Source organism: Nematostella vectensis, chromosome 6, assembly GCF_932526225.1.
Source record: "Nematostella vectensis chromosome 6, jaNemVect1.1, whole genome shotgun sequence".
In the NCBI taxonomy this organism is placed as follows: Eukaryota; Metazoa; Cnidaria; class Anthozoa; order Actiniaria; family Edwardsiidae; genus Nematostella; species Nematostella vectensis.
Genome location: NC_064039.1, coordinates 14,742,899 through 14,759,072, shown reverse-complemented (window position 1 = coordinate 14,759,072; position 16,174 = coordinate 14,742,899). Strand labels below are relative to the sequence as shown.

Genomic DNA, 16,174 nt, shown 5'->3' with positions numbered 1-16,174 from the left:
TCTCATCCTCGCGCGCCATGGTCCATTTATAGGTAATTTTATGTATCCAATAAAAAACTTGGACCTCAATGTGATTTGTGCTGCTTCACAAGAGGCATCCTCGAGCGCCATGGTCCACCCCTCGCGCGCCATGGTCCACCCCTCATCATCCTCGCGCGCCATTGTCCACCCCTCATAACCCTCGCGTGCCATGGTCCACCCCCCATCACCCTCGCGTGTCATGGTCCAACTCTATCATCATCCTCGAGCGCCATGGTCCAGCCCTCATTATCCTTGCGCGCCATGGTCCACCCCTCATCATCCTCGCGCGCCATGGTCTACCCTCGCGCGCCATGGTCCATCCCCCATCACCCTCGCGCGCCATGGTCCAACTCTATCATCATCCTCGAGCGCCATGGTCTACCCCTCATCACCCTCGCGCGCCATGGTCCAGCCCTCATTATCCTCGCGCGCCATGGTCCACCCCTCATCATCCTCGCGCGCCATGGTCCACCCCTCATCACCCTCGCGAGCCATGGTCCAACTCTATCATCATCCTCGCGCGCCATGGTCAACCCCTATCATCATCCTCGCGTGCCATGGTCCACCCCTCATCACCCTCGCGCGCCATGGTCCACCCCTCATCACCCTCGCGCGCCATGGTCCACCCCTCATCATCCTCGCGCGCCATTGTCTACCCCTCATTACCCTCGCGCGCCATGGTCCACCCCTGATCACCCTCGTGCGCCATGGTCCACCCCTCATCATCCTTGCGCGCCATGGTCCAGCCCTCATCACCCTCGCGTGCCATGGTCCACCCCTCATCACCCTCGCGCGCCATGGTCCACCCCTATCATCATCCTCGCGCCCCATGGTCCATCCCTCATCACCCTCGCGCGCCATGGTCCACCCTTCATCACCCTCGCGCGCCATGGTCCACCCCTCTCATTATCCTCGCCGGCCATGGTCCACCCCTCTCACCATCCTCGCGCGCCATGGTTCACCCCTCTCACCATCCTCGCGCGCCATGGTTCACCCCTCTCATTATCCTCGCGCGCCATGGTCCACCCCCATCATCATCCTTGCGCGCCATGGTCCACCCCTCATCACCCTCGCGCGCCATGGTCCACCCCTCATCATCCTCGCGCGCCATTGTCCACCCCTCATAACTCTCTCGCGCCATGGTCCACCCCCATCATCCTCGCGCGCCATGGTCCACCCCTATCATCATCCTTGCGTGCAATGGTCCACCCCTATCATCATCCTCGCGTGCCATGGTCCACCCCTCTCATCCTCGCGCGCCATGGTCCTCCCCTTATCACCCTCACGCGCCCTGGTCTACCCCTCTCATCATCCTCGCCGGCCATGGTCCACCCCTATCATCATCCTCGGGCGCCATGGTCCACCTTTCTCACCATCCTCGCCCGCCATGGTCCACCCCTCATAACCCTCGCGCGCCATGGTCCACCCCTATCATCATCCTCGGGCGCCATGGTCCACCCCTATCATCATCCTCGCCTGCCATGGACCACCCCTCTCTTCCTCGCGCCTCATGGTCCACCCCTTATCATCCTCGCCGGCCATTGTCCACCCCTCTCATCATCCTCGCCGGCCATGGTCCACCCCTCTCATCATCCTCGCCGGCCATGGTCCACCCCTCTCATCCTCGTCGCGCGCCATGGCTCACCCCTCATCATCCTCGCGCGCCATGGTCCACCCCTCATCATCCTCGCGCGCCATTGTCCACCCCTCATAACCCTCTCGCGCCATGGTCCACCCCCATCATCCTCGCGCGCCATGGTCCACCCCTATCATCATCCTTGCGTGCAATGGTCCACCCCTATCATCATCCTAGCGTGCCATGGACCACCCCTCTCTTCCTCGCGCCTCATGGTCCACCCCTTATCATCCTCGCCGGCCATTGTCCACCCCTCTCATCATCCTCGCCGGCCATGGTCCACCCCTCTCACCATCCTCGCGCGCCATGGTCCACCTTTCTCACCATCCTCGCCCGCCATGGTCCACCCCTCATAACCCTCGCGCGCCATGGTCCACCCCTATCATCATCCTCGGGCGCCATGGTCCACCCCTATCATCATCCTCGCCTGCCATGGACCACCCCTCTCTTCCTCGCGCCTCATGGTCCACCCCTTATCATCCTCGCCGGCCATTGTCCACCCCTCTCATCATCCTCGCCGGCCATGGTCCACCCCTCTCATCATCCTCGCCGGCCATGGTCCACCCCTCTCATCCTCGTCGCGCGCCATGGCTCACCCCTCATCATCCTCGCGCGCCATGGTCCACCCCTCATCATCCTCGCGCGCCATTGTCCACCCCTCATAACCCTCTCGCGCCATGGTCCACCCCCATCATCCTCGCGCGCCATGGTCCACCCCTATCATCATCCTTGCGTGCAATGGTCCACCCCTATCATCATCCTAGCGTGCCATGGACCACCCCTCTCTTCCTCGCGCCTCATGGTCCACCCCTTATCATCCTCGCCGGCCATTGTCCACCCCTCTCATCATCCTCGCCGGCCATGGTCCACCCCTCTCACCATCCTCGCGCGCCATGGTCCACCTTTCTCACCATCCTCGCCCGCCATGGTCCACCCCTCATAACCCTCGCGCGCCATGGTCCACCCTCGTCACCATCCTCGCGCGCCATGGTCCACCCCTTTCACCATCCTCGCCCTTCATGGTCCACCCCTCATAACCCTCGCGCGGCATGGTCCACCCTCGTCATCATCCTTGCGCGCCATGGTCCACCCCTCATCATCCTTGCGCGCCATGGTCCACCCCTATCATCATCCTCGCGCCCCATGGTCTACCCCTCATCAACCTCGCGCGCCATGGTCCACCCCTCATCACCCTCGCGCGCCATGGTCCACCCCTCTCATTATCCTCGCCGGCCATGGTCCACCCCTCTCACCATCCTCGCGCGCCATGGTTCACCCCTCTCATCATCCTCGCGCGCCATGGTTCACCCCTCTCATTATCCTCGCGCGCCATGGTCCACCCCTATCACCATCCTCGCGCGCCATGGTCCACCTTTCTCACCATCCTCGCCCGCCATGGTCCACCCCTCATAACCCTCGCGCGCCATGGTCCACCCTCGTCACCATCCTCGCGCGCCATGGTCCACCCCTTTCACCATCCTCGCCCTTCATGGTCCACCCCTCATAACCCTCGCGCGGCATGGTCCACCCTCGTCATCATCCTTGCGCGCCATGGTCCACCCCTCATCATCCTTGCGCGCCATGGTCCACCCCTATCATCATCCTCGCGCCCCATGGTCTACCCCTCATCAACCTCGCGCGCCATGGTCCACCCCTCATCACCCTCGCGCGCCATGGTCCACCCCTCTCATTATCCTCGCCGGCCATGGTCCACCCCTCTCACCATCCTCGCGCGCCATGGTTCACCCCTCTCATCATCCTCGCGCGCCATGGTTCACCCCTCTCATTATCCTCGCGCGCCATGGTCCACCCCTATCATCATCCTCGCGCGCCATGGTTCACCCCTCTCATTATCCTCGCGCGCTATGGTTCACTCCTCTTCATCATCCTCGCGCGCCATGGTCTACCCCTCTCATCATCCTCGCCGGCCATTGTCCACCCCTCTCACCATCCTCGCGCGCCATGGTCCACCTTTCTCACCATCCTCGCCCGCCATGGTCCACCCCTCATAACCCTCGCGCGCCATGGTCCACCCTCGTCACCATCCTCGCGCGCCATGGTCCACCCCTTTCACCATCCTCGCCCTTCATGGTCCACCCCTCATAACCCTCGCGCGGCATGGTCCACCCTCGTCATCATCCTTGCGCGCCATGGTCCACCCCTCATCATCCTTGCGCGCCATGGTCCACCCCTATCATCATCCTCGCGCCTTATGGTCTACCCCTCATCAACCTCGCGCGCCATGGTCCACCCCTCATCACCCTCGCGCGCCATGGTCCACCCCTCTCATTATCCTCGCCGGCCATGGTCCACCCCTCTCACCATCCTCGCGCGCCATGGTTCACCCCTCTCATCATCCTCGCGCGCCATGGTTCACCCCTCTCATTATCCTCGCGCGCCATGGTCCACCCCTATCATCATCCTCGCGCGCCTTGGTTCACCCCTCTCATTATCCTCGCGCGCTATGGTTCACTCCTCTTCATCATCCTCGCGCGCCATGGTCCACCCCTTTCATCATCCTCACTTAAATGATCCGCGCATGCGCATACGTTTTTCAACACTGTCTGCGCAGAAAATATGAAGGACTCTGGGGACGAGATAAGATTGCGGTCTAGCCCAGTAGGTGGGTACCCTGTGGTACCCATGTCCCCTACTTTTGCTGTTTTGTGTTCGTTGCAGTTTTCTAATAGTTCGTGAATGAATGGCTATAATGAATGGATCCGATTGTTAATATTAAAGCTTCTCCACCGTGATGCTCTAAGTGGCTTGCTATCTGTGTCTCTAAATCCATGGATTGAGCACGCGATGAAGCCATTAGTGAAATTATGGCTACAAACCAGAGACCACTGTTAGATCCACGTCGCAAGTTGATGCTAAGTATTGGATCAAGCATGGAGACCAGAGACGTCGAAACGGCCTTATTTTTCCTTAACGGCAAGTATATAACAAGCACTGAGACGGAGAAAATCAGGGACTCCATAGAGCACCCTTTGAAAGGACTATTACCAGGAGAGGAGCTAATATCATGCCTTTACCAAAGCTGCCCCAATAACAACGCATTGATAACCGAAGTGTTAGAAGCTTGTGGAAGGCTTGATTTGAGTAGAAGTTTAAGAGAAGCAGTATCCAGAGACTCAACCGTCCATGACATCCCACAGCAACAAGTGGACAACCTCTTCTCCGGTAAAATTAATTGATACTAATTCATTAAAACCGTAATTGCTTGACTAAGAGCAACTTTGAAAGCCCCTCCTAGTCTCTAGGGCCAAGCCAAGTTTGAAAAATGCCCCCCCCCCCTGATATATTACGAACAGTTTATTATGTTTGTTACATAGCTGTCAACTCAGCCGCATTTGGCGGGTGTCACAAGATTTTGGACCTCATCACAAGCCTATTTTTTGTGAGAATGTTCGTACTTCAGGGTAAAAGTGATGGGCATGCTCGCCCTAAAAAATACTGGCACACTAAAAATTGCTACCCTAGGGGGGGGGGGGGGGGGTTGAGAAATTTCCAAGGTCTTAAGGGGGGGCATTAAAAGTGTGTGGATTTTTTAAAAAAGGGGGGGCACTAATTTTTTAGGTGTTGTCCCTTCTATATAATTCTATATAGTCTCGGTTTGGGGGCAGTTATTTGCCATGTTAAATTTAGGAGTCCATGATACATTTAAACAACCTAACAGGGGGATATCCGGATACAACCTAAATTTAGTAGCACATTTGAGAAATTGAGTGCCTTCATTTTTTCTGAATTATTGTTTTCAATGAATTCCTTCCCCTCCACTTTCTCACCAGCTTGCAGTTAATCTCTTGCTCGCGTTCCTTTGACATTTACATTGATGTTCCCTCCTTTGCTCCTTCCTTCTTCGGGTTTTCTTGAGGTGTGTGTGGGGGGAGGGGGTGTGGGGGGCACCGAAAATATGGGGAAGCGTAAGGGGGGATGGCATGGAATTGTTTGTTCCACCTGAAGGAGGGGGCACCTAATTGTTTTCCTTACTTTTATCAAAATTTTCACCCCCTTCCCCCCCTTGTGATATCAAATGAACTTTCCTTTAATGAATTTTACCCAATTTCTGTCTAAGTTGGGTTGACAGCTTTTATGATATATTATCAGTTGTTATCAGTTGATTGTTAACTGATAACAGTTGATAATCAATATCTGGGTGAATTTTGATAAGAAATGCAAGAAATTGAAATGAATTGATAATCAAAATTCTAGTTGATGGATATTGATTAACAGTTGATAGTCAAGTCAATTTTATTGATATAGATTGATAAGTAATTATAGCTAGAATTTGAATTTGATTTGAAAAAAAGTTAGCAACTTCAGATCTATATATCAACTGAAATATAATAAATACAAAAAGCCCAAATAGTCATGTTCGTGAACCAGAAGGATAAATACAACACACCAAAAAATTTATTGTACAGTTAAATAAATAAAATAATCTAGGTATTATTATAACTTGTTTTTATCAATGATTTGTTGGGGGTGGTGAACATGTAAACAGAGAAGTGCCCCAAATCAATTGATAATCATTGATATCAATTGATACCGTCAGGAAAAATTTAAGTAAGTAGCAATTATTTAGTAAATTTATATCAGTTTTATCAATTGCCCTTTGATTATCAATTTTTAAAACATACTGGGTATTAGCTATTTTAATGGTACTAAATAAGACTGATGGCATTTTAATGGTACATTGGTACATTTTTTTTCTTATTGCTTATTCAAAGCAGACTGGAGTATCACCCCTTCCCCCTTGCACCCTTTTACCCAAGTAAAGTTTACTATACCTGCCCTCTGTTTTAAATATCCCTTGAGCATGGGCAGATCTACTGTGCGTTCTCAAGAAGGAGGGCAATAGTAGGCCAATGTTAGCTCACTATACATTTTTGTTTTCTAAAATTTTAGTTCAATTTGGGGGTGGGGGGTCCTCCATTGCTTTACATTGTATTGTTGCTAATGTTTTGTTCTTATTTTATTTTTGGTTTTCAGCTGTAGGTCCTTTTCAGCATATTGTTTGGTTCACCCTCTCGGTGGCAAAAGTATGTCTAACTAAGTACTTAAATGTATTTAAACAACAAGTCCAGAACAAGTTGGAAATCAGTCCTGCTATGATGTCCTACCTCCGTTGTGATGATATTCTAGAAATCCAAAACCACTCCTTAGCAGTATTTCAGCTTTGCTTGCCAAATGAAAGCTTCATTGACAAGTTAATCAACAATTCTCTTAATGCACATCAGTGGCTCTTGGACCTTTATGTGGTTCAAGTACAGATTGACAAAAAGTCACCAATTTGTCTACTTCCTGGCTGGTGGAAAGGTTCAGAGGAAATAACTGTCTCCTCTAATAACCCACCCTTACTAAGAAGAGCATGTAGCATTTTAGGTATGTACACTTCCCAGTCCATGATAAAGATTGACAAAATCAATTTATAAGAGTTGAAAATGTTTTTTCTTTCCTCCCAGACACACCCTCCTACAGGGCCACAGAAGGGGGTAGGGCACTTGGTACACATGCCCCCCCCCTCCATCCCAATACATTTAAAAATTACAATAGAAATGACCAGTTGGGGATGTGGCTATGCCCCCAATATTTTCTTGAATCTATATGCAGTTCCTAATAGTCACTCATTACAGGATGCCCCGATGTTTTACCTTTCCCATACAAATCAAATACTGTGCATCCCCCCCCCCCCAGCTAATCCTATGTAGCTACACACCTAGTGAGACATTATACGTCATCTTATGTTAATTATGGTGACACCTTTACTTTCCAGGGGGCACTCAATCAGCTTTTCATGACCGAGTCAAGCTGGATGTCATTTTGGTGATTCAGATACCAAATACACAGTCTATTTATCCTGGACTATTCCGAAAGGTGCTCCACAAGTTGCTCAAAGCTGTCAAACGCCTTTATAATTCTGATTTATCCGTACGAGTTGCCCTCATCACCCACGGAACTACAGCTGTGGAGAGCTCAACATTATTCTTTGATAACTTCGATGATTTTGAAAGGGAAACATTCTCAAAAACACAGTCAGTGGAAATTAGTCAGCAGTCTTTCTTTGCAAATGCACTTGGATGTGTTTCTGGCTTTATTGGTGGAGAACCTGATTGCACACTACGAATGGAGGCATCTAAAGTTTGTGTTGCTATTTGTAAGTATATAATATTTAAATAAAATTTAATTTAAATTCCTAACCAGTTGCTTGGATAAACTTTGGTGATGATAAGTACAAGTTATGCAGGTCCTCTCAGTACAATTCCTAGTTGTTCTGTTCCAGTGTGTTCTTGCATCAGCCCCCCCCCCCACCCTCCATCAGCTCTTGCCTTTTATACTCTCAAAACGCCACCCCCTTACCTACTTGCTTTTCCTTCTCTTCTCTTGCCTTATTGTACCTCCCTATTCTTTATATCTACTTCCAGTCATATTTCCACTCACCTTGTCCCCATCCTCCCCGTTTGATCCCACTTGGTCCCCCCTTACTGTTACCATTGCTTTCCTATTTATATTTCTTTTTTCAAATGTACCCCCTCTCCACCTGCTTCATGTAGCAATCAATTATTCCTATTTTTTAACCCATTCTAGCCTTAACACAAAAAAAGTCAGGGCATAGAATGATGTCAACTCACCCGCTTTAGGCAGGTGTCCCAAGATGTTGGACCTCATCACGAGCCTAATTTTTGTGAGAATGTTCATATATCCTCTGTATTCACCCGCATTGGCTCTCTTGGGTTTTTTCCCATATTTACTGTATTTCACCCAATTTCACAAGTTTTCTGTCCCAAGTTGGGTTGACAGCTATGTCAGGGGAAATTAGTTAATTATTTGTTGGTATCCTTCCCTTAAGAGTTTTATTTATTTTTTTAGCATACCTACCACAAGAATCCTGTGAAATTGACCATTACCGCAGTGATTCCCATGACATCATCAAAGAGTGTAACAAGGTGGCTCTACATGCCATCCCCCTTTATGTCATCGGGATTGATTTGCCTAATGCACACCCTTGCAGTATGGCCACATCAGTGAGTGAAGGGGGACGCAGCGTGAATGACTATCCATTATTAACGGGACTGTCAGCCATAGGAGGTGGCAAGTTCATTCATCTTAGAGATATTGAACAACTAAAAGAGGTGAGAAAATGCCCCAGGCCCTTTGAATTCTTAAAGATGCAGAATTCTCTAAAATTAATGATAAAACACTTCTATACCATATAAGCCTACTCGAATAAATGCAACCTGCAAGGACTAAAAATACTGCAAATAAAAAAATACAAGCTTTATCTGCAAGATATTTTGCAAAAATACTGGTATTGAAAGGAAAGGATCAGGTGATACTTCCCCTGTTGGGTACAGTACCCCTCATCATCAAAGCAAAATATTTAGGTTAGGTGCTGTGGGAGGCATTTGGGGAAGGCACTGATTTGAGGATGCCGCTTATTCAAGCAGTTACAGTACAGAAAAAAGTTCGTATGCAAGATTTAGCCCATTTGCCACTCCGTTGAGATACATATCCTGAATCAGGGGCGGATCCAGGAGCTCCAAAAAATGGGGGCTGAAGCAAGGGTTTCAAGAAAGGGGGGCCGGATTCAATATCCTTCTGTGTATTTCCTTATATTGTTTTGTTATTTCAAAGCCAAATATCTGAAAATAGGGGGGCCGAGGCCCGCTGCTGTTAATTGAAAATTAATGTATTGTTTTAATTGATTCATATACTTCATCTTTTCACAGGTTATTAATTTCATTGCATGTGAAACAACTTCTATTGAAAGTCTTATGGGAACTGTTAATGACCTGGTCATCAATAAAATAGACATTGAGTATGGTGACATAAATCCCATGCACCTGGCTTTACATGTGAAAGAAGCCCTCGAGAAAAGAGCTTGCAAAGTAGACCGTATGACCATTGGGGAAAAACCATTCCCTCTTATATCCAAGCTAGCAGAGACCATCTCCTGGGCAGAAAGTATGGAGAATGCAGCCTTTTCAATGGCACAATGGAAGGAACACTCTGGCCAGGCTGCAGGGTGTAGAGAAAGTCTACCACAGGCAGAGTCTATGGATGTTGAGATTACACCAGGTACAGGTACTTCAAGCAAATTAGGCCTCAAGCAAGATCAGCCTGTTGATATAGGCTGTGCATACCAGATGGTCAGAAGGCAAATCCAAAGAAGTGCTTATTATAGACCGGTATGATAATAGAGTAATTTTATCATTCATTATGAATCTAATTAGGCTTTTAGCAGGAATAGTCTGTTGATATAGGCTATATGTCTCAGAGGGTCAGAGGGCAAATTCACAGAAGTGCTTACCACACACCAGCATGATATTAGAGTAATCAGATCGCAATAATACAGTATTTTAAAACAAAAGTTGAAATCTTTATGTAAAAGAATATTTGTTTGTATCAAACATAGAAAATGGTTTTGTAGCTATTGTATGAATGTTTTGGAAAACACCAATGGAATTTAAAGAAATAAAAATTAATAAAATATGTTAAGTCCATTATGTGTACACACACCAGGTTGATTCCCAGCACAAGGTAATATATGTCAAAGTCTAATTACATACACATAAGGCGGGACATAAAAGGCATAAAAAAACTGGGACATTTTATTCAAAGGAGCATTTAATTCATAACCAATTTATATTTTCCTCATATTTTAATCATAGCTCTATTGAAATTATATTAATCATAGTTTTATTATAGTTTACATTTGTTACTAGTTTTATTTTTTACTAAATGCAATAAATTATTATTATTGGGGTGCACAATACAGAGACATTAAGAAAATTGGGGAGAGGCAAAGCCACGCCCCTACTTGTTATTCCCTTTTAATTTCTACATGGCAAGGAACAGTAAAAAATTATTTAATGAATGTTACATTCAGAAATAGCCTGCGTAGTGGCTCAAGGGAAGGGGACCTAGGCCACGCATGCTTTTTCTTCTTTTACCCTCTCCCCCCCCCCCCCCCCCATCCCTCTGGCCTCGCCACGCCCCTCTATACTGTACCAGGGGCATGTCTAGAGAAAAAATGCAGGCTGCGGTCCAGAGCAGTAAAAAATTGACTTTATGAAATGGTTACTGTCAGTGCAAAATGGAATTCCTGCCGTGATAATACCTCACTTAGAACTAGAAACTTTCTCGGTATACAAAGAAAATTAATCACCCAATAACTTGTGGTGTTAACTGTAGTCAAATTATTCTGGGGATACCCTTACCCCTGTAAAATTTTTCTCTTTGGCAAATGAGCAGGGTGTGGTCTGGACCTCCCCTCCCCCTCTCCTCCCATGAAGATGCTCCTTTGTAACTTGACACCCAATAGCTTTTTAACTAAAAAACATGTCGAAGAATAACAGTGCAAATTTTAGCTTTAATGAGAAAAACGTCCAATTTATAGTTACCTCCCTCCAATACAAGGAACCTTATTTTGGTTGACATTGGCGCTTACGAATGGCCCTTGTGAGTGAGTCATTACACATAGCTGATTGAATTGTAAAAGCAGAGCAGTATACAGTATGTATACAATAAAAATATGTTTAGTAGAATTTTGCTTAAAAGAGCTGTTGTTGGTTGACTATGCTGAATTCATATTATATATAGATGAAATATGATTACTCAGAACATTTTTTAAAAGTTCTGTGTAGCCAAATACTGATTATGCTACCAAGTAATAAATAACAAATACAATAATATGTCATTATTAAACCATGAATATTCTAAGCATTATTATGTTTTTGGTGCTAGTGTGAACACAGCCTTATTAAGATGAAACTGTAACCATTTGGCCACATTGATCATTATGTACAACTTATTTTAGTCCAATTATCATAAAGAAAGTAAAAAGAATGGTTCCAGTTGTACACACATTGTCTTGTTTACCGTTAAGATGTGTATTCAGAAACATACACTCCACTGTTTAAAAAAAACTCTACTGGAATGTATGAATTTGTTGAAATGATGTACTGTATGGTATCATGTCTGGTCTTACAATGCCATCTGCTGAAAACAAATAACAATTTGATTTTCAATTTCGTCATGAGTGACAGGAATTTTCTGACGAGAAAGTGATTTTCTCAACAATCGCTTTGCCTGAAAAAAACTGATAGTTTGATCTTCTGCAATTTCCGGCTGGGCTCCCTTCACCTCTGTCAGACCCTTGGCTTGATTTTTGCTCTTTTTAAAGAGTTCTCTGGCCTGTTTCATACTTTTCATACTGGAGTATTTTTCACTATTGTTGCTGCTGACATCTAAGGTTTTCTCCCCCAGTCTTAATTGCTGGCATCTATTGTTATTTAGATTAAGGTATTTGTTTAAACTCTCTGCTAAATTGCCTACTGCTACCTGTTTTTGCTCCTGCTTCCGCCTGAAAATCTCCATTTGTACAAAATCATCAACATAGCCCATCAACTTCTCCAGAGAAACCTCTTCCAAAGCTCCATCAATGATCATCTAAAATTCAATTTTTAACAGATTTCAGCCAAACTTTGTAGATATTGAAAAAGCTCCCATGGAATTGTCATGGGCCCCTTTGCATACACAAACACAAAAGCATCTTTTCATCCCTCCCCCCTTTTTGCCAAATATTAGACATGATCTGCAATCCCTGGCATTTGTCCTCACAAAATATTATGATATAGGTTTAGATTCTTGTTAAAAAAATATTGTTTCTTTTTGTAACAAAAGCCAAACCCCCAAAATCTTCACAGTCATCATATAAAAAAATTAAATAACACTACAAACCACCTTACCTTTGACATAACATTAGCGCTGTGTAGCGGCACATACTGTCCACCGGTTATTGCGGCCATTCCGACCAGGAAATCCCTAAAGGAGTCCACTGATGGCTCACAGCCAATGGTGTACAATGTTATTCCTTTTTCGGCCATTACATGGCAACTGGCTAGAGGGTCATGGTTATCTGGACAGCCATTAGGGAATCCATCATGTGCGAAGCCCAAACCATGAGGTGGGGCATCAGCTGGAGTAGAGTTATTAATGTTAACCCTAATGCCATTAGGTACATAATTCTGATCAAACTCAGGCACAAGGCATTTGCAGTACAAAAACACATACCAGTAGATAAAATAACAGCGCAGCTTTAAGTTACAGTACAGAACAGGAATCTTCCCTATATAGACTTACTTCAAAAAACGTTGTCAATAGGAATGGCAAATGGCAGCTCTAAGACAAAAAGGTGCTTCTGGGTACTAATTATTCATAGAAATAAAGGTGATCAATAAACTTTAGCGATACCAAAGCCATTATAATTTTTCCATATTCTCCTATATTCAGTACAAGTATAAAAGAGACCAATGGTACCATGGGAAAACCAGAGGAAATGTTTGTGTATTGTATACTATCTTTAATTTGTGCACCGAATATGTATATCGTAATTCAGCAAATTTCTTGAAGGTGTTGTCTTAGATTGATCTGGTTCCATTTTAGCCATGATTCATAACGTTTAGCGATTTTCCTCCCTCATTTCAGTTCACCCCCACTTGTAATAAAATACAACAGGGCAGGAAGCTCCAAGCCCTGGCAATCACAAATTCGACTCTTCGAGGCAACTTTTTCGGCAGAAAACGGACAGCTTTTCCCTTCAAAATCCTTTATGCCATAGAAGAATAGTTTCTAAACACATCTTTCGAATAAAATAATCCAAAAAGACCAGAATTTCCCTGCAGTTTTTTGCTGCAAAGTAGAAATTAATCGTTCTTCGAGGGAGCTGACAAACAGTCGGTCCAAAGAGCATGGTCGGGGCTTGGACACAATAGAAATACAAAAAAGTTCTCAGCAGTTGCCATTGCATTGCATCCTGTTGAAGTCCAGCATTGTATTTTCTATTGAAGTTGTGATTGCCAGCCTGTGGAGCTTCCTACCCTGTCGTATTCTATTCACAGGTAGCCCAGGCTCTGTCAATGAGTAATTTGAACCAACCGGCTCATTGACCGTAAATAGAGAGAACATATGGAGTTGTTACTTTATGCTAGTATTCTTCCATAAAAATACATATTTAGAGTACATTTGGGGCTGCTTTAGCGCTGTTCGGTGAAATTTAGAGTTCCCATCACTCCACTAGAATAAAGTAACAACTCCATATGTTCTCTCTATTAACGGTCAATGGGCTGGTCAATGAATCACAGCTAAAACCGAACCAGATAAATCTATGACAACAGCTACAATAAATTGGCTTTATAACAGATATATCCAGTACACAAATTAAAGAAAATATTAGATACAGTACACGAACATTTCGTCTGGTTTGCCTGTGATGGTACATACAGTTTGGTCTTAGAACTGCCATTCAACATTTGCCATTTGCACTGACAATGTTATTTGAAATAGGTGTACAGTATAACCCATCAACAGTGACAGGTAATACACATGAGGACAGAACTTAAGATTATTTATGAATAAATTTAACAATTGATCAATATGGGAACTATAAAAAACACAGAATCTAAAAAGTTATAAAATTTGGAAGTACATTAACTAATGTTGACATTCGAATGCAATACAATGACATAAGAACCCCTTTTCAACAACTGTTTCCTACTGTTTTGTGCTGCCTGCGTCATTGCACCACATCGATGAAACGTGTGACATCATTTCTGGGGACTCCCCCTACGTTAAGTGTTCAACAAAAAATCCCCTAAAGATTCCACCTAAATTTCACAATTACTCACATCCAAGCCATAAAAAACAATAATCTAGGATCGTCTTACCTATTAAAACACACATTTTGGTTGCATCTTCTCGATATCCGAGTTTACATGCTTTAAAGATGGCGTCTGCGACAGACTCGGGACAATCCCCGCCACCACTAGCACTCATTTTGTCAACCCAAACTTTCATCTCTTTCACATCGCTCGTAAAATCATGCACACGGGTCACAAAGCTTTTGTCTTGGGGAGGATGGTCTCTGTATTCCACAAGAGCCAGTCTCACGTTGTAGGCTGTGCGAGAAATGGTCTCGGAAATGCTGATAACATGTTTTTGTGCTTGTCTGATATACTCTCCCATAGAGCCAGTACAATCGACGATGAACGCCAGGTCGAGCTTGTGATAGTCGTGCCTGGGCGCCCATCTATCCTTGAAAGGCATCTTTGCTTCAGTTAATTGGCCTCTTTAAAGGAGAACTAGATGTTTTCTTGGAAGAAAGAAGTTTAAAGCTTGTTGATAAAACGATGATCGGACAGCGTCTGACAAAACAGCCTCAATTTCATGTGATCCTTCAAGAGAAGACACAGGTAACCCAAAAAGGGAACTGGTAGCAAAATCACCTGTAACTACCCTGCGAGGGAGGCTCACCTATAACCGACCTTGGTTAAACCAAGGGAGCATGACGTGTGTCATTGAAATTATATATGATCTATACAAATACCTAAAGGATCCAACTTTGAGCAAGATATAAAGCGTTTTTGCGAGGTAAAATTTAACTTTTTGTGGATAAAGCAAATGATGCTATGAGAATGGCAAAAAAAAAAAAAAACTACTCAAACCATCCCGATTGAGAATCTAGTACCCTTGGAAAGGCAGATGGCTAATATATCACATACATACTGTATATAACAAATGCTTTTTGCATTCTTTCGTTATGGAGTTTAGCAATGTTTACATTTTAAAAGGCAGAGAGCGCACGGCTCACAAAATACGATGTCCTACACGAGACGAAAATATGATCACTGTTTGTGCGAAAAAATATGAGTCCTTCAACTTTTAATCTAGGTTTTGAGGATCGTGTATCATTGAAATTATATGTGGTCTATACGAATACTTAAAGGACCAAACTTGAAGCAAGATAGCAAGCATTCAGTGCGAGGTGGAATTGCTGTTACCCACACCAAAATGGTGCCGTGTTTCCTGTCACGCAATACGATCAGATGAAAGGGTCAGAAAAGATAAGACTGTTCAAAGGGTCTTCATTTTTATTTACGACTAGTCTGAAAAATGCATATTGAATGCTTTATATTGATATTTGGTTAGAGCACTGAGAGGACAAAGACGACAAGAAGGATTTAGCTATTATTACATCTCTAGTGAGACGGAACGGCAAAATATGATGTTTACCTAACACAGCAAAAATGCCAAATCAAATAATATCACTGTTTGTGCAAAAAAATGTGGATCCTTTAGCATTTCATCAAGGTTTTGGGGGTTATACATTATCTAAATTATATGTAAGCTATATCGATATCTAAAGGACCCATCTTTTAGCGAGATAATCAGCATTTCGTACAACTAGTTTAGTAAACTATGATAGCGGCAATGGCACCATGTTGGGGCATGTAATGCCAAGTAAATGGGTTCAAAATTCCAAAATCATTTGAATTATCAACAAGTGGCTATTTTAAAATGCAAGCAGGATATACATTTTATATTTGTATAAGGTAATATTTACATTTTAAGCCAGCTACCAAGAGGAAAAGCACTTTATAACCACGTCTAATAAAGTTGCAAGGTAAAGAAGCCGCATGTAGCCAAAATTGTTTTCTCTCACGCAAATTCATT

The 16,174-nt window shown here is 44.8% G+C and overlaps 2 protein-coding genes across 2 annotated transcripts; one reads left to right on the top strand and one right to left on the bottom strand.

The window, feature by feature from the left end:
- The first annotated feature begins 4,295 nt into the window (after nt 1-4,295).
- On the top strand, nt 4,296-10,153 carry LOC5515129. Its single transcript, XM_001635221.3, has 5 exons — nt 4,296-4,840; nt 6,653-7,045; nt 7,437-7,817; nt 8,531-8,793; nt 9,391-10,153. The coding sequence occupies exons 1-5, from the start codon at nt 4,483-4,485 to the stop codon at nt 9,853-9,855; spliced, it is 1,860 nt and encodes a 619-aa protein (XP_001635271.2). The 5' UTR covers nt 4,296-4,482; the 3' UTR covers nt 9,856-10,153.
- Nucleotides 10,154-11,013: 860 nt separating this feature from the next.
- On the bottom strand, nt 11,014-14,885 carry LOC5515170. Its single transcript, XM_001635255.3, has 3 exons — nt 14,389-14,885; nt 12,412-12,641; nt 11,014-12,112 (listed from the first exon to the last, which is right to left on the bottom strand). Exons 1-3 carry the CDS (start codon nt 14,765-14,767, stop codon nt 11,648-11,650), a joined length of 1,074 nt encoding a protein of 357 aa, XP_001635305.2. The 5' UTR covers nt 14,768-14,885; the 3' UTR covers nt 11,014-11,647.
- Nucleotides 14,886-16,174: the final 1,289 nt, after the last annotated feature.